At 38.3% G+C, this 24,997-nt stretch overlaps 1 protein-coding gene across 1 annotated transcript in view; it reads right to left on the bottom strand.

Moving 5' to 3' along the window:
* Nucleotides 1-24,997, bottom strand: part of NPAS3 (neuronal PAS domain protein 3) — a 1,311,878-nt gene that overhangs the window by 61,577 nt on the left and 1,225,304 nt on the right. Inside the window, exon 7 of the mRNA XM_007938532.1 lies at nucleotides 17,059-17,177. Coding sequence (XP_007936723.1) covers nucleotides 17,059-17,177 — 119 coding nt within the window. The remainder of the gene's footprint in view (nucleotides 1-17,058; nucleotides 17,178-24,997) is intronic.

The following is a 24,997-nucleotide window of genomic DNA, read 5'->3' as shown; positions in this document are numbered from 1 at the left end:
TTGCGTAAAATACACAGACGTTTCAAAATATCTAGATGTTGTTATGTATCGCCGAGTCAGACCTGACTTACAGCAACCCCTTCTTGGGTTTCCTGAGGCAGTATCACTAAGGATGTAAATTACCCAACCTTCGTTCCAAGGAGTGGCTGGTGGGTTAGCCTTCTGGTTAGCAGTCAAGTACCTTAGGCACTATGCTACCAAAGCACATAAAAATCTAGATACCAAACAGTATATAGACCAATCATTCAGGTGATTGAGGTCTGTATGATACTTCCTATTTATGATTCATTTTGCAATCCAAGATTTCAATGTATAGAAATTTAAGTTTTTTTCATTAAGTTCTAGAAAGATCATATTTCTCCTCTCAGGATGTGTATTTATGCCAGAAATCTAAGATTCAGGAGGGAAAAATCTCTACACTCATGTTGACAGCATGGTAGAAGGAAAATACATTGAAAAAATTCCACAAAGAATTATTCAATGACTTACTGAATCCACATACTTATTATTTTACATTATAGGCTGAGAATAACCCTTTCTGTTTCTTTGTTAGAAAACAGTGATATATAACTCTTTAACAACAAATCCAAGAAGTATAGTTAATAATGAAACATTCCCAATCATGCTGTTACCTCAAACAATGATTTGCCCATTGGGCAGGTATTCTCAGTGGTGGAATTCATTCTTTCATTAAGGGAGTCCTGGGTTTGATTCCTGGCCAATGTACCTCCTGCACAGATAGCCATCTGTCAGTGGAGGTCTGCATGTTGTTGTGTTGTTGTTGTTGTTGTTGTTATGTGCCGTCAAGTCAGACCTGACTCATAGTGACCCCTCCTTGGGTTTCCAAGGCAGTATCACTATGGAAGTAGATTGCCCAATCTTCCTTCTGAGGAGTGGCTGGTGGTTTTGTGGTAAGCAAGTTTCAGTGGAGCTTCCAGATTAAGAAGAACTTGAAAGAAAAGGCTTGGTGATAAACTTCCAAAAATCAGCCACTGAAAACTCTAGGGATCACAAAAGTTCCACCCCAACTGATCATGCAGATGGTACACGATCGGGCAATGTTTTGTTCCATTGTGAACGGGATGCCATGAGTTGGGGGCCTGACTCAACAGAAGCTAACAATAACAACAAAAACTCCACAGTCTACATTCACCCAGTCAGATTAGATGGCTTTAATACTGGTTCCCTTGAGTACCAGATTTCTTTCTGTGCAATGCACTTTGATGCTTTCATCTCTTTGCTCATACTGTTTACTCTAAAATGCCCTTCCATGTATGGTATGCTTATCCTCTAAGGGGTGACTAAAATGGTGCTCTCTTGAGGACTTTTCTTCTACCAGACAGAATTATTTACTTTGTCCCATTGCCCTTGGAATATTCCTTTATGATAGCACATAGCACATTGTCTCATAATCATTTCTTTGTGTGTCGGCATAAATCTAGACTCTGCTCTTTGGACCTAGGACTCCATTTAATCCATCTTTATTTTCCTACTACCTAGTAGAGTGTCTAATATGTAATAGATATATCATCAGTATTGATTGCATGATTGAATGAAATCAATTCCTAAATATTTTGAGTGAAAGGTGCTGTTGAGGAATGAAAATTATAGATTACTCTAGATTACACTGAACTTTTCTTTTGATTTCCCAGTTTATTACAAACTGGTAAAACTTGTTTTCTAAATAGTTCCCATTATGTAGATACAAAGCCTTGGGGAAAAACTACATTCTGAAAATCGAGTTGGAGCATTTAAAATTAGTTATTTTATACCAGTCTGGAATGAACTGAAGTAGATAAACTCTAGGGTCAGCATATGCCTTGTTCAGCTTCCTTTAAAGGCATGGGGAGTAATAAAGCTTTCCAATTTATCTTCAGTGAAATAATACTGCTGAAATATCACCTCATTTTTGATGTCAGTGATGATTTCTTCTTACCTCCATGATGTCAAAAGGGAATTATTATTATTAGGATGACAGATTACTAATGATGCTGTAAAAAAAAGAGGACTAGCAGAAATCATTGTAACCCAAACATCCAACATATCCTTTCTTGTCTGAGCCTCACTGTTTGGTACTTTGAACAGAGTCACTCTGAGATATCACACCTGTGTAAAAATTATTCTAAGCAGGAAGTAAATCAAGAGCAGGTGCCAATGAATTTTCCACTAGCAGAGTACCATCGTTTTAAAGTTTTTAGAACTGGATGATATGATTAGGAAGTGTGATTTATGTATGCAAAAGGGAAAATATTCTTTTTGGGCCCAAATGTCTCCTGGCATCTCATGGCGCATCTCCACTGATATGTGTGTGGAGGGAGATTGGGTTGAGGGGCCTTTCCAGGATGACTAGTCTGTTAAGCCTCCATGAGAAAGTGGCAGTATGGTCTGTTGGTTCTGGGCTTTACTCCCTTTTACCTACTGACTGACTTATTGTCAATCCATGTTTACTTTTTTGGTTCTAATTCTCCATGGCTGATTTACAGGGTTATCTGAGTTCTTGAGAACCTGGAGGTACTAAGCATGGCCACTTTTGTGTCCTAAATATGAAACCTATAGAATTTAACATTCCTCTTGTGCAGCCAGGTACTTGGGATCCGGCCAGTATGTGTCCTTGGGCAAATTGCGTCACCCTATTGCGAGATCTTTCCAGTAGAAAGAGATATAAGACACATTCATAGAGAAGATGGTAGTTTATAAACAAAATAGCAATTCAAGAGCAAGGATGCTTTACATATCAATGATATCTTTCTTTGAGGAGTTTGACAAATATTAGCATATTCATTCCACTTATCATTAAAGGGCATTTATCTAGAACTCAACTGTCTGTAAGAATATTCCAGGCAGGTACCAGCTACTGTCAATTGGAAACTTATATTAATTTCAACCAACATTGACACAGATGTTCACCAATAAGCCAAGTGCAAAAAGGCTACAGGAGAAGTTAGATAAATTTAATGTGAAAATTTTGTTGTATGTTATTTGGCATAAGAAGAGGGGTAAGTACCTACTGTGTTAAAGAGGAAAATTCATTTGTTCCTGTTTAAGGAATAAGGCAAGAGAGCACATTTCTCAAATCACTACAGTATTTTGTTTTTGTCCCCAATTTAAGGTCTAGATTGATTTCTCAAAGTCTTGGTAGTTTTAGTCATCTAGAATGTCCTCAAGGACTGGAGTTCTCCCAAAGTATTACAACATCCTCCCCAGAAACACTCACTTCTGGCGTGATTCGGTTAACTCGATGGCAGTGGGTTTGGTTTTTTGGTTTCGGTAATAGAAGGGTACTAGGTTCTCAAATCAGCTTTGGAAGTGAGATGATACAGCAGCTTTTGGTGATTCTGGCCAGTCTCTGCTGGAAATTTCTGGCAGATTTAACCTCTCTTTCCAGGAGTTCCAAGATGCTCCTGATTAGGCAGATCCTCTAACCCATCCCACCGAGAATGTCCCAAAGGGGCTTTCACTCTAATGTATAAAGTGGAGCTAATAAATTGTTCAATGACCAAAGAACACTGAAGGCAAGTCCTATCATTTACTTTGTTTTAAACTTAGAATAATCCATCAGGTGGTCCAAAACTGTAAAGCAAGTAAGGAGCAAAGTGCTGACATTATAGTGAATCTGACTCCCCCTTCTTCCCCAACCAGGTGTACCTCGATTAAACTATTATGTATTCATGATTTCTACAAGAAGCAGAGAGTTTGAAGGACATTTGACAAGGGGCTGTTGAGGATTGTTAGATACATTCAGAACTACCAAGTAATAATCAAGTGACTCTTGATTGTGCTTCTAGAGCTCTAGCCACTAGAACTGGGTACAAGTGGGGTACAAATTAAATACATGTTGACTTTTAAAAAACTGAATGTGATAGCATAAAAATCATTGACTATGTCAATTCTTAGTGTAGCCTTTTTAAAAGGGAGAAACTTTTAATTTATCATACTAGCAATGGGACTTGAAAACTAAACAAATTAAACCTGTTATTGAATTCCATTGGCTGTGCGTTTTCATCTCTCTTTTTGAAAGAGGTGGAACACTGACCCAAGAAAAGAATATGTTCTTCCACAGTACAAATGTCGTCCAATATTTATAAATTCATTCATTTTTAAAGAAATGTTTATTGAGTTTCCACTATGTGCCTGGAATGGTTCTAGGAACTAGAGCTTATACAATCGTGGTGGACACAAACTATGTACAAATAAGCTTATAAAATAGTGCCTGAGTGTGGTAAGTGCTATAAAGAACAATAGGCAGCAGGATAAAGCAGGTGATGGGGTGCAGAAGGTGTGCTTGTGTAATATGTAGATGAGTTGATGAGGGAAATGAAGTCTGAGCAGCAATGTGAATGAAATATGGGCGTGACCCATAGGAGTATCTGAAGACAATATAGTCCAGGGAGAATACAAAGCAGTGGGAAGCCCCTAATGAAAGAGAAGTACAAATGCTATCAATTAAATAAATGCTAACTTATATGGGTTGTTTCAATAAACTATTGCCAACTATGAGCTATGTGATACTGCCAATATCACAATTTAGAGATATGCATTGCCTACTGGTAGTTTAGGACCTCTGGTAGAGTAGTGCCTAAGGCACTTGACTGCTAACCAGAAGGCTGGCAGTTCAAACCCACCAGCCACTCCTAAGAAGGAAGGTTGGGCAATCTACTTCTGTAGTGATACCACCTCGGAAACCCAAGGAGGGGTCACTATGAGTTGGCACATAACAGCAACAACAACAACAACTAGTAGTTTAGATTCAAAGAAGAAAATACAATTCACACACACATACAAACAAATAAGGCAGTAGCCAGAAGCCTTTCCCTGGAACATCACTAAAAATGATTGAGGACTGATTACATAGATGATTCTTTTGTTTAAAGAAGTCTTGTTATTCAAAACGCTTTGCAATGAGGCTATTCTTTTAGACTTGGGAAGCGGGCAATCTTTAGAGTTGTTGTTGTTATGTGCTGTTGAGTTGGACCCATCTCATAGCGACTCCTCCTTGGGTTTCCGAGGCAGTATCACTATGGAAGTAGATTGCCCCATCTTCCTTCCGAGGAGTGCTGGTGGCTTTGAACTATCAGCCTTCTGGTTAGCAGTCAAGTGCCTTAGGCACTATGTTACCAGAGTCCCATCTTTAGTAGTGGTGGTACTGAATTCATAGAGATGATTTGTTCCTTGTTGCCGCATGAGAGGATATGAACTCCAGAATCCTGGCTCTTTCTCCCTGCTGAGAATGAGTAAACAGAATTCCCTCTCAAATGCTGTATAGCACCTATAACATGCATTGGGGTTCATGCCACAGTGGTTGTTTGCCTCCCCCAAAAGGTATGCAGATGCTTTAACTAAACCAATGGAGTCTTTTGGGTTATAGGGGCCTAGAAGTTTCATTTATTCCATTTCTCAAGCACATCAAATTAGCCCTGCTCCTACTTCATTTATTGTGTTAAAGGGCTGTATTAGTCTTGTTATGACACTCAATGAATTCCAAATCAACTATTCAGTATGTACTTCTTTTGTTACAGGGATGAATGACATATTTTAGTCATATTTTGTCTGTTACCATCAAATTAATATGCAGTACAATAAGAAGAAATTTTCTAGAAATAAATTAATTTTTTATATTCAGAAAAAATAATTTATTATTTATTATATAATAGTATTATAATTTCCAGGAGATAATCTGAAATGTTATTGATGAATTACTATTTTCCATAATTCTAGGTATATATATAAATATTTGGAGGTCAAGGTTTGGCATAGTCTAGATCTACATTTTCAAGCTCATAATATGTATTCTATAAACATGAACCTTCATGTATAGACACCCATGAACCTATAGGCCAGACACTGTGCTAAGCACTTCACCTGCATTTTCATAGTTAATTTCACAATAGCTGTATGAAGGAAAGGAATCCTAGTGGCACAATGATTAAGTGCTTGGCTGCTTATCAAAAAGTTGGTGGTTCAAACTTACCCAGAAGCTCCTATGGGAAAGAGCTGGTGATCTGCTTCCTTAAAATTACAGCCTAGAAAACCCAATAGGGCAGTTCTACTCTGTCACATGGGTTTTCTATGAGATGAAAATCAACTGTTGACACCTAACCACAAAAACTTATGAAGGAAGTGCTCTTGGTACTCCTATTAATGAAAAGTGTTCAAAGATGTTAAAGAATGTACTTAAAATCACAGAGCCAAGACTGGGAAGACTATGAAGGAGGTGCTCTTGGTACTCCTATTAATGAAAAGTGTTCAAAGATGTTAAACAATGTACTTAAAATCACAGAGCCAAGACTGGGAAGACTACGTCTAAAACTTCTGCTGTGTGATCCCATGGCCTATATGCTCACCAGCTCTTAAGTAGATTTGTTTTGAGGCAATGATGGCCGAATGGGGTAATGCATTTGGTAGCCCTTGAAAACTGTCAGGTTTAAATAATTGCTACTTCAGATCACTGAATCAAAAGGGTACAGAAACAGAAATTGTGGACTTCTGTAGCTGTTAGGGCATCTTAGCATGTCAGAACACTGGGCCTGAAAAAATGATGTCTTGTACTTGCGTGTGTATATGTGTTTTAAAACTCATTTTAGGGCCAAAGTCTCATTATATATAAAGAGTTACATAAATATCTACTAGGTTGCAAAATATTTATCTACCATAATGAGACTTTTGGGAAAAGTTATAAATAATTATCAATGAAGTTTCAACTATTTCATAAAAACATGTTTTAATCAATTACTAAAATACTAAATTTAAGATTTATAAGAATATTTTATGGTTTTGGTTGATTTGAGGGACCCAAATAATATATAAGACATACTCATCAGTGCTCAAGAAATAATGGTTTCAATGTGAAATAGTTACATGATTACACAGATGGTGTCTGTGTGTGCTACAGAGGAAGGCCAGGGTCTCAGGCAAAATTTTAGAAAAATTTCAGAATGTTTCAACGTAACACTATCTAAGTTACCATATTCAATGATTTGCAGATGGGCAATAAAATATTTAAATCAAATAAATCACTTTAAATAAGCTATTAGATTGAGAATATATTTACAGGGGTATTAATGATAAATTTTGGAGAACACTGATTGATTTAAAGAGATTATATAACACCATAGTTACTGGTTTTTGCATCAACTATGTCATTTTCATTGTAATCATCACTTTGGTTATTCTTTGCCAACAAAGACTCAGAAAACCAACCTGAAACATTCTAAAATGTTAGCTAAACATGGGATACTTTTAGCTCTCCTATTTGCTTTCTAAAATCTGTATAACAGAAAACGAAGTACCTATAAGTTAGCACTATACTTGGCTGTAGTTACTGACATATTTGGAATTTACAGATACTTACTTCACTGAATGCCTTGTGATTATGCCTCTAGTTGGTAAAGTAGCTAGCTGATTAGTCCCGGCAGAAATGACATACCCCAAGCTGGAACTACTGTCATGCGTTGGTAATGGGAAATAAATTCTTTAAGATCAGAAACAACGTAAGCTGTATTTAATATGACACTGGAAACCACATTGTAATGGACAATTGTGCAGAGGTGAGCAGGGACCAAAATGAGATAATAGGATTTTTAAAATTTGATTTTATTGGTTCACTTCTCTATTTGCATTTTTCATCAGGATAACCTCGGCCTGTAAGTTCTACCCAGAAATTTTTATCCCCTTCAATTTATTCTGGGTGTCTGGGTTGATTGAAAGGCAATAAATGCGTAGTCTTAGAAAGCCTGAATTGGTTGACAGAATTTTTGGTCTGTCTGAAAATTCATCTATTGATTTGACAAGACAGTTATATTTTGTGCAGCTAGGAATACTGTAGTCATCATTTCAAGACAATACTAAGCCGAAGCAAAGGCTTCAGGAGAAGCACTGATACGCCTGGACACCTGGAACATTTCTGAATCTCAGACTGGAAGACACATTCAGTTGGCATCTATTCTGTCTACACTTGTCTGGGAGGAAAAGATGCTTAACTGATAAGGTTAGTGTATGCTCTTAGAAATATCCAGAGAAGAAATAGCCACCAACACATTGACCCCTATATTAATCCAAGGCATATTTCCAACCTACACTTCTTTTGGTACATTTAAAACTCACAGTTACCTTTTTGGGCAAAGAAAGAACCAACCTTCTTATAATAACACTTTACATATTAGCAATCTTTGAGAAATCATGGAGATGTGCCAGAAGACAGAATACAGGCAAATATTGTTTTAATTTTCAAAAAGAGAGAACCTCAAAATTTTAACATACAGACAAAAATCTTGAAAGATGATTTAATAGTAAGAAAGTGGTGAACACCAGAGTCCAACATGATGTCACAATGAATAAGAGATGCTAAAACAACTCTATTTTTTCATTTTCTGAAAGGAATCTTGAATGACAGGTCAGAGTAATGCTGCAGATGTGGCCCACTTTGGTTTTAGTAAGGCACTAATAAAGATTCACAAAATCCTTGCAGGCAAGATGGAAAAATGTAAGCCAGATCATGGTGCATACAAATTGAATTCGTAGCTATTTCAATGGTCACATCTAAAAGACATTGCCGTCAACTAGTAGGATGTCTAGTGGTACGTTACAGGGCTCTACTCTGCCAGTGTTTTTTATTGATAACTCAGATGAAGAGTGCAAACAATTCAATCCAACCAACATTTATTGAGTGCAACTATATGCAAGATACTGTGCGAGGTATTGATGGAACAAAGCAGAATAAGAAAGTTTGGAAAGGCAACCTAGTATACCGGAAAGAAGACATTAGGAATTAGAAGATTTGGATTGTTCTCTCAGTTTTGCCATTTACTAATTACGTGACCCTAGACAAGTCAAATGACATTTTTGTGCCTCTATTTTACTTACCTTCAAAATTGGGAAAACAGAGCTATGAAGCATACCATAAAATGGAAACCAGATGCTTTGCTGAGCCTACATTTTCTCATCTGATCTACAGGAAAATTCTGTGATCTAACTACTCTAAGTAGTTTCATTTTAAGGTGAGAAAACTGAGGCACCGAGAACTTAAAATCTTAAAAATTATACTTTAGCACAGAGGGAAGGGATAGTTTTACTTCAAGGCATCATGAAAGATGAAAAAAAGATGTAATATTTGAGTGGTTCCATACTGGTTGATTTTGAGTCTCCTAGGCAGAAAGAGATTTTAGGAAAGGAAAGCAGCATGTTAAAAAGCATAGCAGGTGAATATGCACACATATTTCAGGAAAGATGATTGCCTTGATTAGTAGAACATCGGTGGTAAGAGTTCCAGCCAAGAATGATGGAGATGGTGCAGCCAGATTCTTATATATGTTGGCAACATGAACCACTAAAGATTTAGGGACAGAGAAATAAATGGGGCTTTGAGAAGATATTCTGGGGCATAGAGTACAGGACAGAATGGAGAAGGAAAATCTCTCCCAAAGCAATTTGGGAATCTCTCACAATAGATTGGGGGAAAGGCATGTAAATGGAGAAAACAAGGCGGATTCAATGAATTTTGGCAATCCTTTCACATGGCAGGTGAGCAAAAGGGAGGAGTTTCTATCTTTGCACTGTGGAGTTTCATTTTTTGAAGCATTAAACCAATTCTTAAAAATTAGTTTATTAAAAAATTAAACCAAGAACTAAAATTGCAAATGATTGAAACAGTTAAGTCATAATTCCCTTCCAGTTTGCTGTCATCTTGAGACTCGTTAATATACACATTCAATCAGGTTTGCATATGAAGAGTCTTCAAGCTTTAAAATTATATAGCTGCAATTGTGATGTTGGAAATCCTAGTGAATGCAACTTCTTTGCTAATAGGAAGAAAGGGTAGACCCAAATGCCACTTGAAAATAACAAATTATGGATAACATTGAGAAGAATGGGAATTCCAGAACACGTAATTGTACTCAGGGAGCTCTGGTGGCATGATGCCTCGGAAACCCAAGGAGGGGTTGCTATGAGTTGGATCTGACTTGATGGCAGTGAGTTTAACTGTTTTCATGAGGAACTTGTACATAGACCAGGAAGTTGTCATTTGAACAGAACAAGGGGATACTGCATGGTTTAAAACCAGGAAGGGAATGCGTCAAGGTTGTATCCTCTCACCACATTTATTCAGTCTGTATGCTGAGCAAATAATCCAAGAAGCTGGATTATAAGGAGAAGAAAATGGCATCAGGATTGGAGAAAGTCTCATTAATAATCTGATATATGCAGATGACACGACTCTGCTTGCTGAAAGTGAGGATGACTTGGAGCACTTACTGATGAAGTTTAAAGACTATAGTTTTCATTATGGATTATACCTCAACATAAAGAAAACAAAAATCCTCACAATTGGACCAATGAGCAGCATCATGGTAGATGGAGAAAAGATTGAGGTTGTCAAAGACTTCATATTACTTGGTTCTACAATCAAGGCCAATGGAAGCAGCAGTCAAGACATCAAAAGATGTATTGCATTGGGGAAGTCTGTTGCAAAAGACCCCTTTCAAGTGCTGAGGAACAGAGATAACTCCTTGAAGACTAAGATGTGCTTAAATCTAAGCCATGGTATGTTCAACTACTTCATCTGCATGTGAGAGCTGGACAATGAATAAGGAAGACTGAAGAAGAGTTGATGCTTTTGAGTTGTGGTGTTGGCTGAAAATGCCACGGACTGTTAAAAGAACTAAAAAATCTGCCCTGGAAGAAGTGCAGCCAGAATGGTCCTTAGAAGTGAGAATGGCCAGATTTTTGTCTTACCTACTTTGGTCATGTTGTCAGAAGGGACCATTCTCTGGAGAAGGATGCTATGCTTGGTCAAGTGGAGGGTCAATGAAAGAGGGGAAGACCGTCAACAAGATGGGATGACCCTGTGACTGCAATCACGGGCACAGGTATAGCAGGGATTGTGAGGCTGGCACAGGACCAGGCAGTGTTTCATTCTACTGTACATAAGGTCAGTATGAGTTGGAGATGACTTGGTGGCACATAATAACAATAACAACTAAAGTTGTAATTTATTTATTAGGTATACTTTTTCTAAAAATTATTTCCTGAGAAACAGTTTTTCAAAAGATTTAGATTTATCTGCATGAGGGGATATCCTACTTCTGTAGTGATACTGCCTCGGAAACCCAAGGAGGGGTCGCTATGAGTCAGGGCCGATTCAGCACATAACAACAACAACAACAGCATGAGGGGATAAAAATGCAAATCTCGGGTGTGTGCTTTTGCGATCTAGGAGTTGATGTATTTTTGCTATAGGACTTCAATGTGTACTAACACCAGATGGATAAATGGAAGGAGGAAGGAAAGGGCTATTGTTATATTGATTTAATATGTATGTTCTGAAGATGCACAAACTTGGTGTCTTAATAAGTATTGAAGATGTCACCATTTCTTAGCAATCATATTAAATAGAGTTTTGTAAACTGAAATAAATGGATAAACTTCATAAACTGAAATCAATGGATAAACTTCAGAGACAAAAAACAAAAAACAAAAAACAAAAAACTTCCTGATAAAAATTAATTTACCTTGAGAGAGGCTCTATAGATTTCACCAAATCCTCAAAGGGGTCTATGACATCTAAAATATAACAAATCACAGAACAGACTCAACCATGAAAAGTTATGCAGAAGATGAATTGTTAAAAATGAACAAGAGCTGTTTCTAATCTAAAGGATGCCTGTTTGTGCTTACCAAAAACCAAACCAAATCCACTGCCATCAAGTCGATTCTGACTCAGCGATCCCTGGTAAATCTTTAACGAAATAGATTTGCCCCATCTTCCTTTCGCAGAGTGGCTGGTAAGTTTGAACCACCAGCCTTCTTGTTAGCAGTCAAATGCCTTAGGCACTATGCCACCAGAGCTCCTTATATTTGTGCTCAGAAAAGGCAAAAGAATTTTCTCTAGCTAATTAGCATCCTCTAATTTATTGTTTTTGTTGCTTCATGTTTAGATATGGATATATATATATGTATTATTGTGATTTGGGTGGAAATTTACACAGCAAATTTACTTTTCATACAGCACTTCACATCCACTTTGTCTCATGACATTGACTACAGTTTACCACAATGCAACAGCTCCCCTCCCACTTCCTCCTGATAGTTACCTCTTTCCTACTCCATCCCTCCATGCATGCCTGCTCCCTGAGCTGTCTCCCTGTGCATAAACAGCCTTTCTTTCTCCCACGATTGTTCCCTCCAAGGAGTGTATCTACCTCAGGTAAATGTTCAACTCATATGCCTGTCTTTTGTTTGGCTGGAAGCCGCAGGTATGGGTTCAATTCCAGACCTGAAGAGCAGCTAGGGGTCATAGTCTCAGTGGTTCCACGATGCTCTAGATATGGATATTTTTGAAGCTGAGTTCTATCAGCAATCCTAATAAACCAGTGATTATTATTTTCTCTTGTAAGTGTTTACTTATTCTTTATGTCTTTATACCATAAGGAGGCTGGATAGGATTTCAGAAGTCATTTAGTTCAACACTTAGCTACAGGCAAATCCATACTCAAATCATCCCAGATGGGGGACTGTTTATTTTCAAGAGTTCCCACACCCTCCCTTAGTAATCTGTTTGTAAGTGTCATAGCAGGAACTGCTAGCATTTGAAGATTTTTACCTTTGTGAAGAATTAAAAGACATTTTCAGCATTATATAAACATGACAGAGATTTTCTCTCTTTTTGTGTGTGTTTTTCAGTCAAGACTGCTCTATTATACTATTAGAGTTAGGACATCATAATGTGTCTGGATAAAGACCCGAGACATGAGAGTGGTGCTGGTGGGCATTTAAGAGCATATTAGAAAGCTAAAGTCCCACACCCAAGGAAACTACCCTCCAAAGACAGGAGCTAAGTAGGCGACCCAATTAGTCTTTACTTCTCTAATTTTCCTGATTACATTATCTCCTTTTACCCCATGTACTATACCTAGCAAGTTCCCCCAGACATAGACCTAATCAAGAAGACAGAATACTGATGCCATGCAATTTAAATGAAAGCTGTGTTATGTTAAGATATGTGGCCAACAATGTGACCTAAACAACAGGGAAGCCCCTGAGGCATAAAAAGTGTCTGGTCCAGATAACAAGCTGCTGTGGATTTCCAAGCAAATGAGGACAGAAACAACTGAATGTCAGCTAATAGTTGGGAACCATCATTGGACAGAGAGCAGCTTCTCTGAGGACTGGGCATGGCAAACCAAGCAACAGCAACTTATATTCACTCTATACCTGAATTAGCAGACCCAGACTGGCACTTCTTTGGCTAGAATTCTTGGTTATGGGATGGGGTTCCTGAGCTGGTATATTAATCCCTGGAAAGGAAGGTAAATCTCTGTGAACTCCTTGGGGCATTGGGATGACAATCATTGATACACTAGTGCCTGTGGGACATACCCGGCCACCACAGGGAAAGCTTTAATCAGGCAAGAGTTTTGTGTTTTTTTTTTTTTTAATTTTCCATATGTTGAGGTCCGGATCCCACTGAACCCTTATTTGGGCTTATTCCTTTAAACAACAAAGCAAAGTGGTTAAGAGGTCAAAGCCTGGAACCCAGTGCCTAGACTCAATTCTGGTTCCTTAGTAGCTATATAAACCAAACTCACTGCCATCAGTCGATTCTGACTCATAGTGACCCCCACTGTGTTTCCGAGGTGGTAAATCTTTATGGAAGTAGATTGACCCATATTCCTTTGGCTGGTGGGTTTGAACTGCCTATATGACATGGGCAAATTATGTGACCTATTAAGGCCTCAGTTTCACCACCTGCAAAATGGGGATAATAATAGAATGTTAAGTTTGGTTAATGCCTGGCATAGAGGATGTTATTAATATTTTTTGGATTAAATGAAATCAGTATAAAGTGTTTGGCACTGTGGCTGCCACAGAGTTAATTTTCAGTAAGAGGTAATTTTGTTACTGTTATCACTGTCAGTGACAATGGCACTGAAGAAATGGCAAGTAAAGTGATGGAGAAAGTTGGAAAGGCTCCTGGGCCAAGGTAATAGGAAAAATGGAGAGAGACATACAGTGACCTGCTCTGAGTGAGCCTTAACATCTTGCATCTTTAACTAAGGAAAAATAAAGCAGCATGCAATGGTTATAAATTAGGGGGAATACTGGGAGTATAGAGAAATTACTGTTGTTGTTTCTTTTTATTTGTGTTTATTGTGTGGTGGTCGGGTGATTACCAGTTTTATTTGAATGTTTTATAAGCTACTAGATTTACTTACTGACAATATACAGATAAACAGGAATGTTACTCAGCTGTGTCATGTCATGGGATTATCATCAGTTCTGCCACTAACTTTCATCCATGGTTAATTAATGAGAAGTTCACTGAGGAGGAGGGGGTGAGCAGGATCCTTTGGAGGATTCATCCTGTTGAGGGAATGGTGGATGGCAAGACGTTCCTCTTAGCAGTTCTGAGGAAAGGGATAAGGCATTGGGTAGAGACTTTCACAATACCTTGAGAAACACTGACTGACAGGGTATGGCAGAGGAGTGTGATCAATTTCAACATTATATGCTTGGATGGAATCTGGAATACCATCTAAATCTTTTCCAATCCTGGAAGTTCAAGTTTGTACTTTTTAATCTTTTATTTCTTTAAGACTCCTTCTTATAACAAGGTATCTTTAATCCTAAACCCCAAGTGCTTCAGAAACACTCTTTTTTGAGATGTTTGCCTGGTAGTCCCACTTATCCACATGTGACATGTCACCTCTTCAAGGAAGTGCTCTCTGACCCCATATCTAAAATGGTTTCCTGCTCCCATCAGCCACTCCCTCTCACATTACCCTGCTTCACTGCCTGCATAGTACTGTAGCCTAGTGGTTAAGCACACATAGTGTGGAGCTACACCTGAGTTCAAATTCCAGCTCTGTCCTTTTAATATGTGATGGCAGATATGCTAACTAATCTCTCTAGGTCTCACTTTCTTCATCTGTGAAATGGAAATAATAATAATACTCTTTCCTATCATTGTTGTGAGGATTAATACATGTAAATTGCATCAAGTCCAAAGTCTGGTAATGCTCATAAATGCTAGCTATTGGTATTTTAGCCATCATCACTCTCTGAGATTGCCTTATTTATTTATTATCTATCTATCCTGCTAGAAGAAGAAGCATGAAAGCAAGGACTTTTTATTGTTCAACACTGGGTTTCCAGAAGCTAGTACAAGGTCCTGGCACATAGTAGTGACTCAGGAAATATTAGTCAAACTAATGAATGGATGAATGTTCCATTACTATTTAGGAAATCAGCTTGTCCAATTTCGGGTCATGCAGAAAAAAGAGCTTCACTGAGATGCACATATGGCAAAAGCAAGCAAGCAAGCAAACAATACAAATAAAAAAAGAAAATCCAAGTCACCTGGATTCTTGCTTAGCCTGAAACTATAACACCACATAACTTTTTATCTATAGATCCCAAGTTCCAAAATTTGTGGAGCTTTATTACCTCTGTTTTATAGTAGATGTTTTTATTTTTCAAAAAATTAAATTATCTAATGGTATTGAATTATATAAAATACTACTTTTTCAAACTGTAGGTCACCTCTTTACTTCTCTTTTTCTCCTGAAATATGGCCCCTAATAACCAGTAAATATCAGAGAGGTGAAGAACAAAATTGCTTACAGAATTCCAACTTGCTAATTTGTACAACTGTTAACACAACTGTACACAGTTAATGATTAATAAATGTATAGCACTCAGGGGGTCAGGAAGTACAAAATGGTCCTAAGGACAGAGTGCCTCTTGCTTCTTCCAACACCCCACATTCTAACAAGACTCTATAAGGGAAAACTACTGCAGGGGCAGCGGTCCAGTTAAAGGTTAAGGTTGCTCCACGTGTGTCTTTCAGACTGTACGACAGCTCAGTAAAGGTTGTGGTCAGAAGAACCTGCTTCTTACCTCAAAGAAAGTGTCTGACTTTTATACAGCTGCTAGTCTTCTGATATTTTTATAAGGTTTTTGAGACCAAAAGATAATGAGTGTTCGATTCCTGACCACACTCCGGTCACCCTACAGAACTACGCTATCAGAAGTTCTAAACACTAAAATTGGGAAGGATCATCCTGCCCACCTCTATGGTATATTCTATTTCTGTTTTCCCTCCTGAGTGTAATAAATATTATTTGAGAAACTTGTATGTGTGTTGTAAAATTGATAAGATTCAGGTTGCCAAAGGCATTTCATAAATTTCATAGGTCTTAATTTATGTTGCTATAGTAACTGAAATGCTGGAATTTCCTGAGATTAGAAGGCTGTTGTATCTTAACTTTAAATGGTAATAATGTAGATTATGACTCTAAACTTGGTCTTTGCTCTTTGTTATCTTTCAACTATCGTTTGAGTATTTGATGAATGCTAAGATGGAACTGAATGATTGTTGTTATTGTTATTGTTATTTGCCGTCGAGTCGCCCCCGACTCCTAGCGACCCCTCCTTGGGTTTCCGAGGCAGTTATCACTACAGAAGTAGGATTGCCCAACCTTCCTTCCGAGGAGTGGCTTGTGGGTTTGAACCGCCAGCCTCCTGGTTAGCAGTCAAGTGCCTTAGGCACTATGCTACCAGAGCTCCCAACTGAATGATTAGTAATCATAATTTCAAAATTTAGGTTTCTGACATCCAACCTAATTTATCTTGTCTATGTGTAGGAATTTTGGTTGTCAAGATGTTATTAAAATGAGCTCTCTTTCTCTAAAAAGAAGAGGGGGAAATGAACAGGGAAAACAGAAGTAGGACTCCTACTAGTCCTGGAGCAATCATCTTAGGGATTGATATGAATCTGGCCCACCTTCTTCATCAAAGCATGCATTGAAGCATTTATAGAGTATTAATAAGAAACGTTTAACAGAAGACATACATGGGCATTTTTTGACCTGCAGTGTCTGATGTGAGATGGAGAGGTATAAGAATAAAGTCCTTACTTTGAGACTGGAAGATAAATAATTAAGAATCCTGTGGCTGTTCAAGATTACATGTGTTAATTTTATGGACCCAAACTAGAAAACTCAATGGCAAATTACCTACAATTGATCCAAGATGGAAATGTCTCCCTTCTGAAGCCCAGCTTACCTTATATCCTGATGATTTGATGTGCACGCCACGTTTGGTCAAAGTAGATTTCATTCGTATGAAAAAGGAACGCTCAAGGGTGTTGTCAGTGGTTAGCAGACTGGGGCTTGTTGACTCCACTGTGGAATACAAAAATACATACACATGAATTAGATCTCTACACAGCCCCTCACAGCCACTGCTCAGGTGCAATCCTTGAATTCACTAAAAATAAATGACTGATGGGTGCTAAGAGTGTAGTAATCAATTTACCTCATTTAGAAAATGTTTACTTTGCAGAAAATAAAAAAGAAAAATTAATGCATCCAAAATAACTCAGTTCTAGTTCTAGCAAGAGCTTTTCAGCCTTTTTAGTTTCCAGTGGCTCCCTAAATGGGACCTAATAGTAAGTCAGTCATTGCGGCACAACTTGAGGCTTGGCCCGTGCACATGGTGAGAACTGTCATGAAAAAGGAAGACCCCTAAATTTACAGGATCAACGAAGATACAGACAAGAGATGCTTCTGATGGAGGGTGAGGAAGACCTGTTCTTTTTTCTTCCTACAAATCCCTGCTTGTATTGATCTACCAGGAGTTCCATAAAACAAAAACCTTCTGGGTTTGGATAGACTATTCTGTCCAGTGACTCTCTTTTCTCTCCTCGTTGGTTTTGTTCATTGTGGAGAATAAGAATCATGAAGCCTTTTCAACCGACTCAAAACAGAGGAATGGGATGAACAGACAGAGATAAATAAAAACTATTCCTCATGGCACCAACTTTCTTTTCCTGTTACTAATGGTAGCCTCCTCTCTACTCATGCACAGACAGGAAAGTCTCTTTTTCTCACTTCTCTGCTTTTGTAGGAGCTCTGGTAGCATAGTGCTTAAGGCATTTGATTGCTAATCAGAAGGCTGGCGGTTCAAATCCACCAGCCACTCCTTGGAAGGAAGGTTGGGCAATCTACTTCTGTGGTGATACCACCTTGAAAACCCAAGAAGGAGTCACTATGAGTCAGACCTGACTTGATGGCAGTGAGTTTGGTTTGCTTTTTTTTTTTTTTCTGCTTTTGGAAAGAAAAAATGGTCTCCTCCTTTAATGAACACACTTTTTCATTTTATATGTTTTTAGACCAAGTAGAATACATTTTTATTAGTGAAATTCAAAATGGCAGGTCACAATCTTTCTGACCAAAAATCCCCACGACTATATAAATAATCAAGATGCCATGTAAATCTATTTTCTATAAAAACAAGCTTTTAATGTATTTTATATATTTAATCTTTTCCTGCAAAGAAATTAATTTTGGGGTTTTTAAGGCTAATAAGTCCTTTGATTTTACTTTTCTAAAACAGTACTTTAACTTGTCTTATTTTAGAATAAAAAAAAAGAAAAAATGTCAAACAACAAACAAGATTTCTTTTAAGTAGCTGTATATTGACATTAATTTTCTCTGATGAGTAAAGAAATGTGTGTAATAAAGAGACTTAAGAATTAAATACATGTGAAAATAGGTATAAACAGAGACTAGACAAAACAAGCTTTTAAAATTTAAATTATGAAATTACCCTATATATTTCCAAGAGAAATAAATCTCTTTTTCACATCGAAATTAAGGTTCAGATAAAAGAAAGAATGAGAGTCACTATGACATCAGAAAGCTCACGATCTGTGGTCCAGGATTTTTCTTGTGTCATCCTTTGTTAATAGTATATTTTCCCATATTTATGATATTTCTGTTCTAGGGTGATGGAACTACTGACAAGTGTCCCTTTCCTATGTGTCTCTCTCTCAGGATTTCTTTTTTTTCTTTTTTTTGTTTTAGAGAGCATGGACCTGATGTCATTTTAAATGTACAGCTTTTTATCACTCGAGGGAAAAGCAGAGGCATGTTATATTTAGTACTTTCATTTCTTCTGATTAAATATGAATTACTATGAAATTTTTCTCATCATCTAACACGCCATAATACGCCAACAGCTTTTTAATACACTATATAAGCACAAACTTCTGCTCTAAGAGTTTAATTTGCCCCTCTAATCCAATCACATCAACCTTATTTCTCTTATCAGAGATTCCCATTTTGAATTAAATGAGCTCATTAGTTTTAATCAAAAGCAGAGAGATCAAAACTTAAACGTAAATGCTTTAGATCAGAACTGTCAGTCAGCCGTGCAGTTCTATTTTACTAAAACACAAGATCAGAGACCCTTAGAACCAATTTTTTCTCGTAAGGGATGCCAAGAGCTTGAAGATGCTATATCCTTCTTTTTTTTTCTCTCCCAAGGACAGATTATACATTTAAGGTTAGACTTAATTTATAGCAGTTTTTTCATCCTAGTGGAAATGGAAAAGTATGCCAATCTACTGTTGTCCCTTTCACATTTATTGGCACTGGTCCTCAGAGACCTGAACTAACGGGAAGCCATCAGAATCCACACCACAAACTCAGCCTTAAAAATTCAGCTCTGTTCAGCAAGATCGTGTTTGCAATAGGTGAGGAAAAATGAAACTTCCCAGAGAAGTAAAATATGTTTTAGGGCTAGGATCCTGGATACCCTGACCCAGTAATGAAGGAACCACCTAGACTGTGGAAGTGTGGGTAATTCAGGCATCTTTAGAAATTATTATTGTTTTCAGTATGTGGGACTGTACAGTAACACACTTATAGTACACATTAGAGACCACAGCATGGGTGCTTCCCGCTGGGTGAAGAAACGTGAGTCACTCGCTTTGCATGTGCTGTGGAGGCTGAGCACTGCATTCTGTCCTGACTGAAGCATAAGTACAGCACCTCCCCATGTGTTACAACAATAATTGCCTACACATACAGGGGCAGCGTTAATTAAATCCGGGGCACCTGGTGTGAGAGCAATGCTAAGGCTTGGCTTTGCCCAATTGAAGCTGAGATTTAAGGTCTAAACTGGTCCTCAAGCTTCATCTCAAGAGCATGCGGGCAAGAGAAGTCGAAAGAGGGAAGAAGGGGCAAGTTAGAAAAGAGCTTGATTTCTGATGAAGATTTCTGCTTTAACGCCATGTGACTTCCCAATTCTGACGACAGGGGCTGAAGTAACGTGCTACACTGTTCCTTCTGAAGGGAAATGTAAACTCATTCACAGCACACATACCACGGCCATGCTTCCTCAGGGGCTAGTGAATGCACTCCGATTATCCTAACTCTGACGATGGTATCTTTCCTGTAAAAATACATATCAGCTGCATGTGACAGATGAGAGCAGCAGCTTTAGAAGACCAGCTTTCTAACAGTCTTAGGTAAGAAGTACAATGTTGATGAAGTTTCTAGTTGGAGAAGAGCCAAGGCAGCAAGGACCTTGGTGATGTTCATTATGACTGGGACACAGACTGGAGAAGGAATGTGTGTACAGGACAAGAGTAGTGAGAAAAGTATCCTTAGGCAGGTGTTCTATAAAGACAATGAAACCACTGATGTCAAGGAAACATTTTAGAGTGCTTTCTAGGTGTAAAATGCTTTTCTGTCAACTTTTTGAGATAGACTGTGATTGCTGCATGCTCTGATTAGAAATTTAGGATTCAGAGAAGTTATATCTGTTGCCTAAGACACAGGAAAAATCTATAGGTAAAGTTGGAAGAAGTGGTCAATGCTCAGATGTGCCCAGTTTTAACTTATGAATTGTAAGGATGGAGTTGAACACAAACAAACATAAAAGAAGCCCTATCAAAGAAGCAACTAAAATGTAAAGAAATATATTTTCCTTTGTTGAATCCCAAGGGCCTCAACTTTTAATAAATCTAAATGATCTCAGCTCTTGAAATGTCAGTTTTTGCATATTTTGTAAAATTTACAGAACAATTTACAGCAAAAGTTGTAATAATTTTTATGTTGGCAAATGCCACTATAATATGAAATCATATCTGTGTTACTCCACATCTGTTCGTGATTCCCTAACTAGTATTGTAGTGGCTGCTCTCCTAATAATTATGTAGGAGCAAGAGGTGAGGTGGGAGCTCTGGTAGCGTAGTGCCTAAGGCACTTGACTGCTAACCAAAAGGCTGGCGGTTCAAATTCAGCAGACACTCCTTGGAAGGAAGGTTGGGCAATCTACTTCTGTAGTGATACTGCCTCGGAAACCCAAGGAGGGGTTGCTATGAGTCGGGTATGACTCCACAGCACATAACAACAACAGGAGGTGAGGGAGAAGAACATGGTTGACATTTATCCCATTGGGCTCAACTTAGGGCCAGATTTGTTCTGAACAGTTTCAGTGTTCTTTCCAGGGTTTCTGCAGGAGTATTAGGCTAAAGCATAAAGTAGGTCTTTCTTTTTAATAAAATTCCAAATGTTTTTGGTGCAATTCCAGTATCAGAATCCTCTAATTGCCAACAAATACTGATGTGTGAGAGAAGAAAAGGAAAAATACTCTTTGAGAAAATATTATTCCCTCAATAGTAATCAAAGTATTTTTCCTTTTGAAGGTGCTGCATTGGAGAAGCTGTTAAGATGTGAATTTAAAAGTACTCTTTCCCCACTTCACTGTTTAAACCAGTTTCACTGCCTAAACGAGTCTTTCCTTTTCAGACTTTCTGTGCACACAGGACAAACCAAAGCACAAATACCCAAAATGGCTTTCACAAGACAAGGGAAGAGATACTGGTTCCTTATTGCAATTATCTTGGTAAAAAGTCAAATTGTTTCAGTGGCATATCCCACTACCATTGCTAGATACTGATGGTATTTTAGGATTTTAGAATGAGTGTGTGTATACTGAAATCTGGCAAACTGTTTCTTTTCTTGCTAAAGCTTTCCTTCTTCATGTGAAGATTGTACTTATTCTGCCACCTGGAAGTTCGGTATGGTCATGGAGCTTTCTTTAGTTAATGGCATTGTCACCTCTAGGCATGTTTCAAGAGCCAGTCATGATGTACCACTTTTTCTTTCCCTCTGACATCAACATTTCAGATGGTAGCTGCTCCATCAACCTGTGTCTTGAAATAAAGACAGTGTGGAGCAAAAGTACCAGCTAACACTCAGAGGAATAAATGTTGTGATTCTTAGCATGACTAAGCCCATACTGACTGATTAAATGCCAAATCTTTATTATTATATAAAAAGAGTCCAGTATCTCCTAGGAAGTCAGCTGCAGAGCAGAATAGGATGCATGTTTGATTCCAAAGGTCATGACATTGCCAATACACAGTTCTTACAATTTTCTATGTGCTTGTTTTATGCATGTTATGACATTTGATGGCAGCAGGACCTGACAGAGGTCCAATATTGATCCCCTATAGCATCTAGCGTGGTTCCTGGTGCCCAGAGCAAAGTTTTTACACACACACACACACACACACACTGTTGAATATTAACTAATGTTCATTGTTGTTGTTGTTGTTGTGTGTGCCGTCGAGTTGGCCCTGACTCATAGCGACCCCTCCTTGGGTTGCCGAGGCAAGTAGATTGCCCAACCTTCCTTCAGAGGAGTGGCTGGTGGGTTTGAACCGCCAGCCTTTTGGTTAGCAGTCAAGTGCCTTAGGCACTATGCTATCAAAACTCCTAATGTTCATTAGGCATTGATTTTAATATAAAAATGTCTTCCTGGCCTAATCTCCCAATAGCAGGCTTCCTAAACATGGTAAAAATAAGTCCTTCCTCACAGAAATTGTCCCAGTGGATAAACTAGGATGACATCTATTGTGGTTTAAAAATATGCTTGCAGAGTCTTCAATATTCTTCTTTTGAAAAGGGAGTACCCTAAGCCTTTTCCCCTTAAGTACAGGCTAGACATAGAGACTCACTTCTAATAAATAGAATATGGTGAGGTGACAGCATGTGAGTAGGTCATAAAAGGGCTTCCTTCTTGCTTTCTGTTGGCTCATTCAGCTCTGGAAATAGCCAGCTGCCATGTTGTGAGGACACTCAAGCAGCCTCATGGGAAGGCCCCTGGGGTGAATTACTGAGACCTCTAAACAACAGTCAATGGGGAATTGAGATTCCTAATAATAGCCACATGAGAAAGCTTAGAGGCGGGTCATCCAGCCCTAGTGAAGCTTTCAGATGACCTTACTCTAGTTGACATCTCCATTGCAACCTCATGAGAAACCCTGAGCCAGAACTACTCAGAGAAGCTTCTCCTGGATTCTTAACCCACAGATATTATGTGAGTTAATAAATGTTTGCTTTTTATTAAGTTTTCAAGATTTGGGGTAATTTATTATACAACAATAAGTAACAAATATAACATCCATGTGGAACCTCTTTTTGGAAAAAATCGCAGCTTTGTTTTGATATGTAACAACCATGTACGTGGGTGAAACCTGTGGGATAGTGAGAAGGAAAGTGAAGTCCAGAGTGTCAACACCTGGTGAATTAAAACCTGTAGGGAAAACTACCTGAAATACTGATTTTTATAAGCCAAGTCTGTTTTCAAAGGTAGGTCCTTAATTGATTTTTTAAAATGTGGGATTTTCAAAATATGTCATCAACAATTCCATCTATGAGATCACAAGATCTTAAAAGGCAGGGATTATGTCTTATCTTCTGTTGTATCTATTCCATGCTCTTTTCCAGCCTCCCTAACCTCTCCCCAACCTCAAATGCCTAGGATTATGTTTTTTTGTAAGCAGGCCCTCTGTTATGAATGTTGACATAAAATGACATTCAGATGCCTTCTTTTAAAAATTCATTCACTTTTCCTCTACCATCCTCCTATACTAAAAAATACCTTGGCCCAAGAAATTTTTGTGAAGGGAAGGCATCATCATGTTCTCTCCACATGCTCATCTCTGAGGGAGTGTTCTCTGCAAATTGTCATTTTGAAAGTTTGGTAGTTAAAATGCAGGACTGGCCTGATTTTCCCCAGAAGTGGAGAATGCATTGTTCTCTGTCTTTTGATACCGTTGGCCTGTCTCCTGCCTTGTAGTAGGGCAACTTTGAAGGGAGTGATGGCCCTTAGTATATGTGAGTGGGATCTGAGGCTGTTGGTGGTGAGGCAGGACCCTTCATTTTCTGTGGTGACCAGTCATACCACCCATTGCAGACAATGTAGTTCCAGCCATTACACTCTGGCTTAGAAATCAGCCTCTATCCATATCAAGTACTTCAATTAAGCCCAATTTATTTCAGTCTCATTAGGAACTGATTTCTGCTCCCACCCATTTGTGAGTCTTCAGCCTTGTTTAGAAACTTGTGAATCATTAACTGAAACTCTAGAGCATAACTGTGAAAACAATTGTAGTTCAGTAATGATGTAATAAACTTCTTTCAAAGTACCATTAAAAATAATCAGTCAATAATAATAATAATAATAATCTGCCAAACCATGCCACCTGTCAGCATAGACTCCCGGGCAATATTCGGCCTGCCTTGGTGAGAATCATAATGCATAAGGTTGCCTCTCAGGTTTTCCTGTTCCTGGCAGGGGTTACTGCGTGGTGAGGCTGTCCCCTGAGGGAGAGGAGAGTGTTCAGCTGCCGCCTGCTGCTCTGCAGTTGGTGTTTGGATGATACCACTCTGGGGAAATATATACAGTGTCAGAGTCAAGCTGCTACCAGTGGGTGTTTCTACACACAACTACTAAGCAACGGGAAAGTTCAAGGGGAAAAACTGGGTATTGTAAAGATAGCCTTTGAGAGTACATGACATCCAGTGTGACCCATTATGCAGCTAGCTGTGCACTCCAAAGAACATGTCATATGAATACTACAAGCGAGTGTTTTAAATCTTATTGGAAACTCTCTATAAATGTTGCCACTTGAGGGATCTATTCTGGGAGAAAAATATAGCATGTCCTCCTGGGATGTTGCTTGGATTCCATTACCAATATTGCGTATGGGATCGAGTGTAGCAATGCTTTTATCACGACTATAAAGTGGTTACGAGCCAATTCCTCATATAAAACATACTCAATAACACTGGAGCTTTTTTCCCCTTTTCTGTTTCTTTTATTCCTTCCTTTCTTTCCTCTTCTTTTCCTTTTTTTTTTTTTT

This window comes from Orycteropus afer, unplaced genomic scaffold (genome assembly GCF_000298275.1).
Source record: "Orycteropus afer afer isolate SDZICR_OR568_19922 unplaced genomic scaffold, OryAfe1.0 scaffold00051, whole genome shotgun sequence".
NCBI classification, from domain to species: domain Eukaryota; kingdom Metazoa; phylum Chordata; class Mammalia; order Tubulidentata; family Orycteropodidae; genus Orycteropus; species Orycteropus afer.
This window is presented reverse-complemented; position numbering and strand designations above follow the sequence as displayed.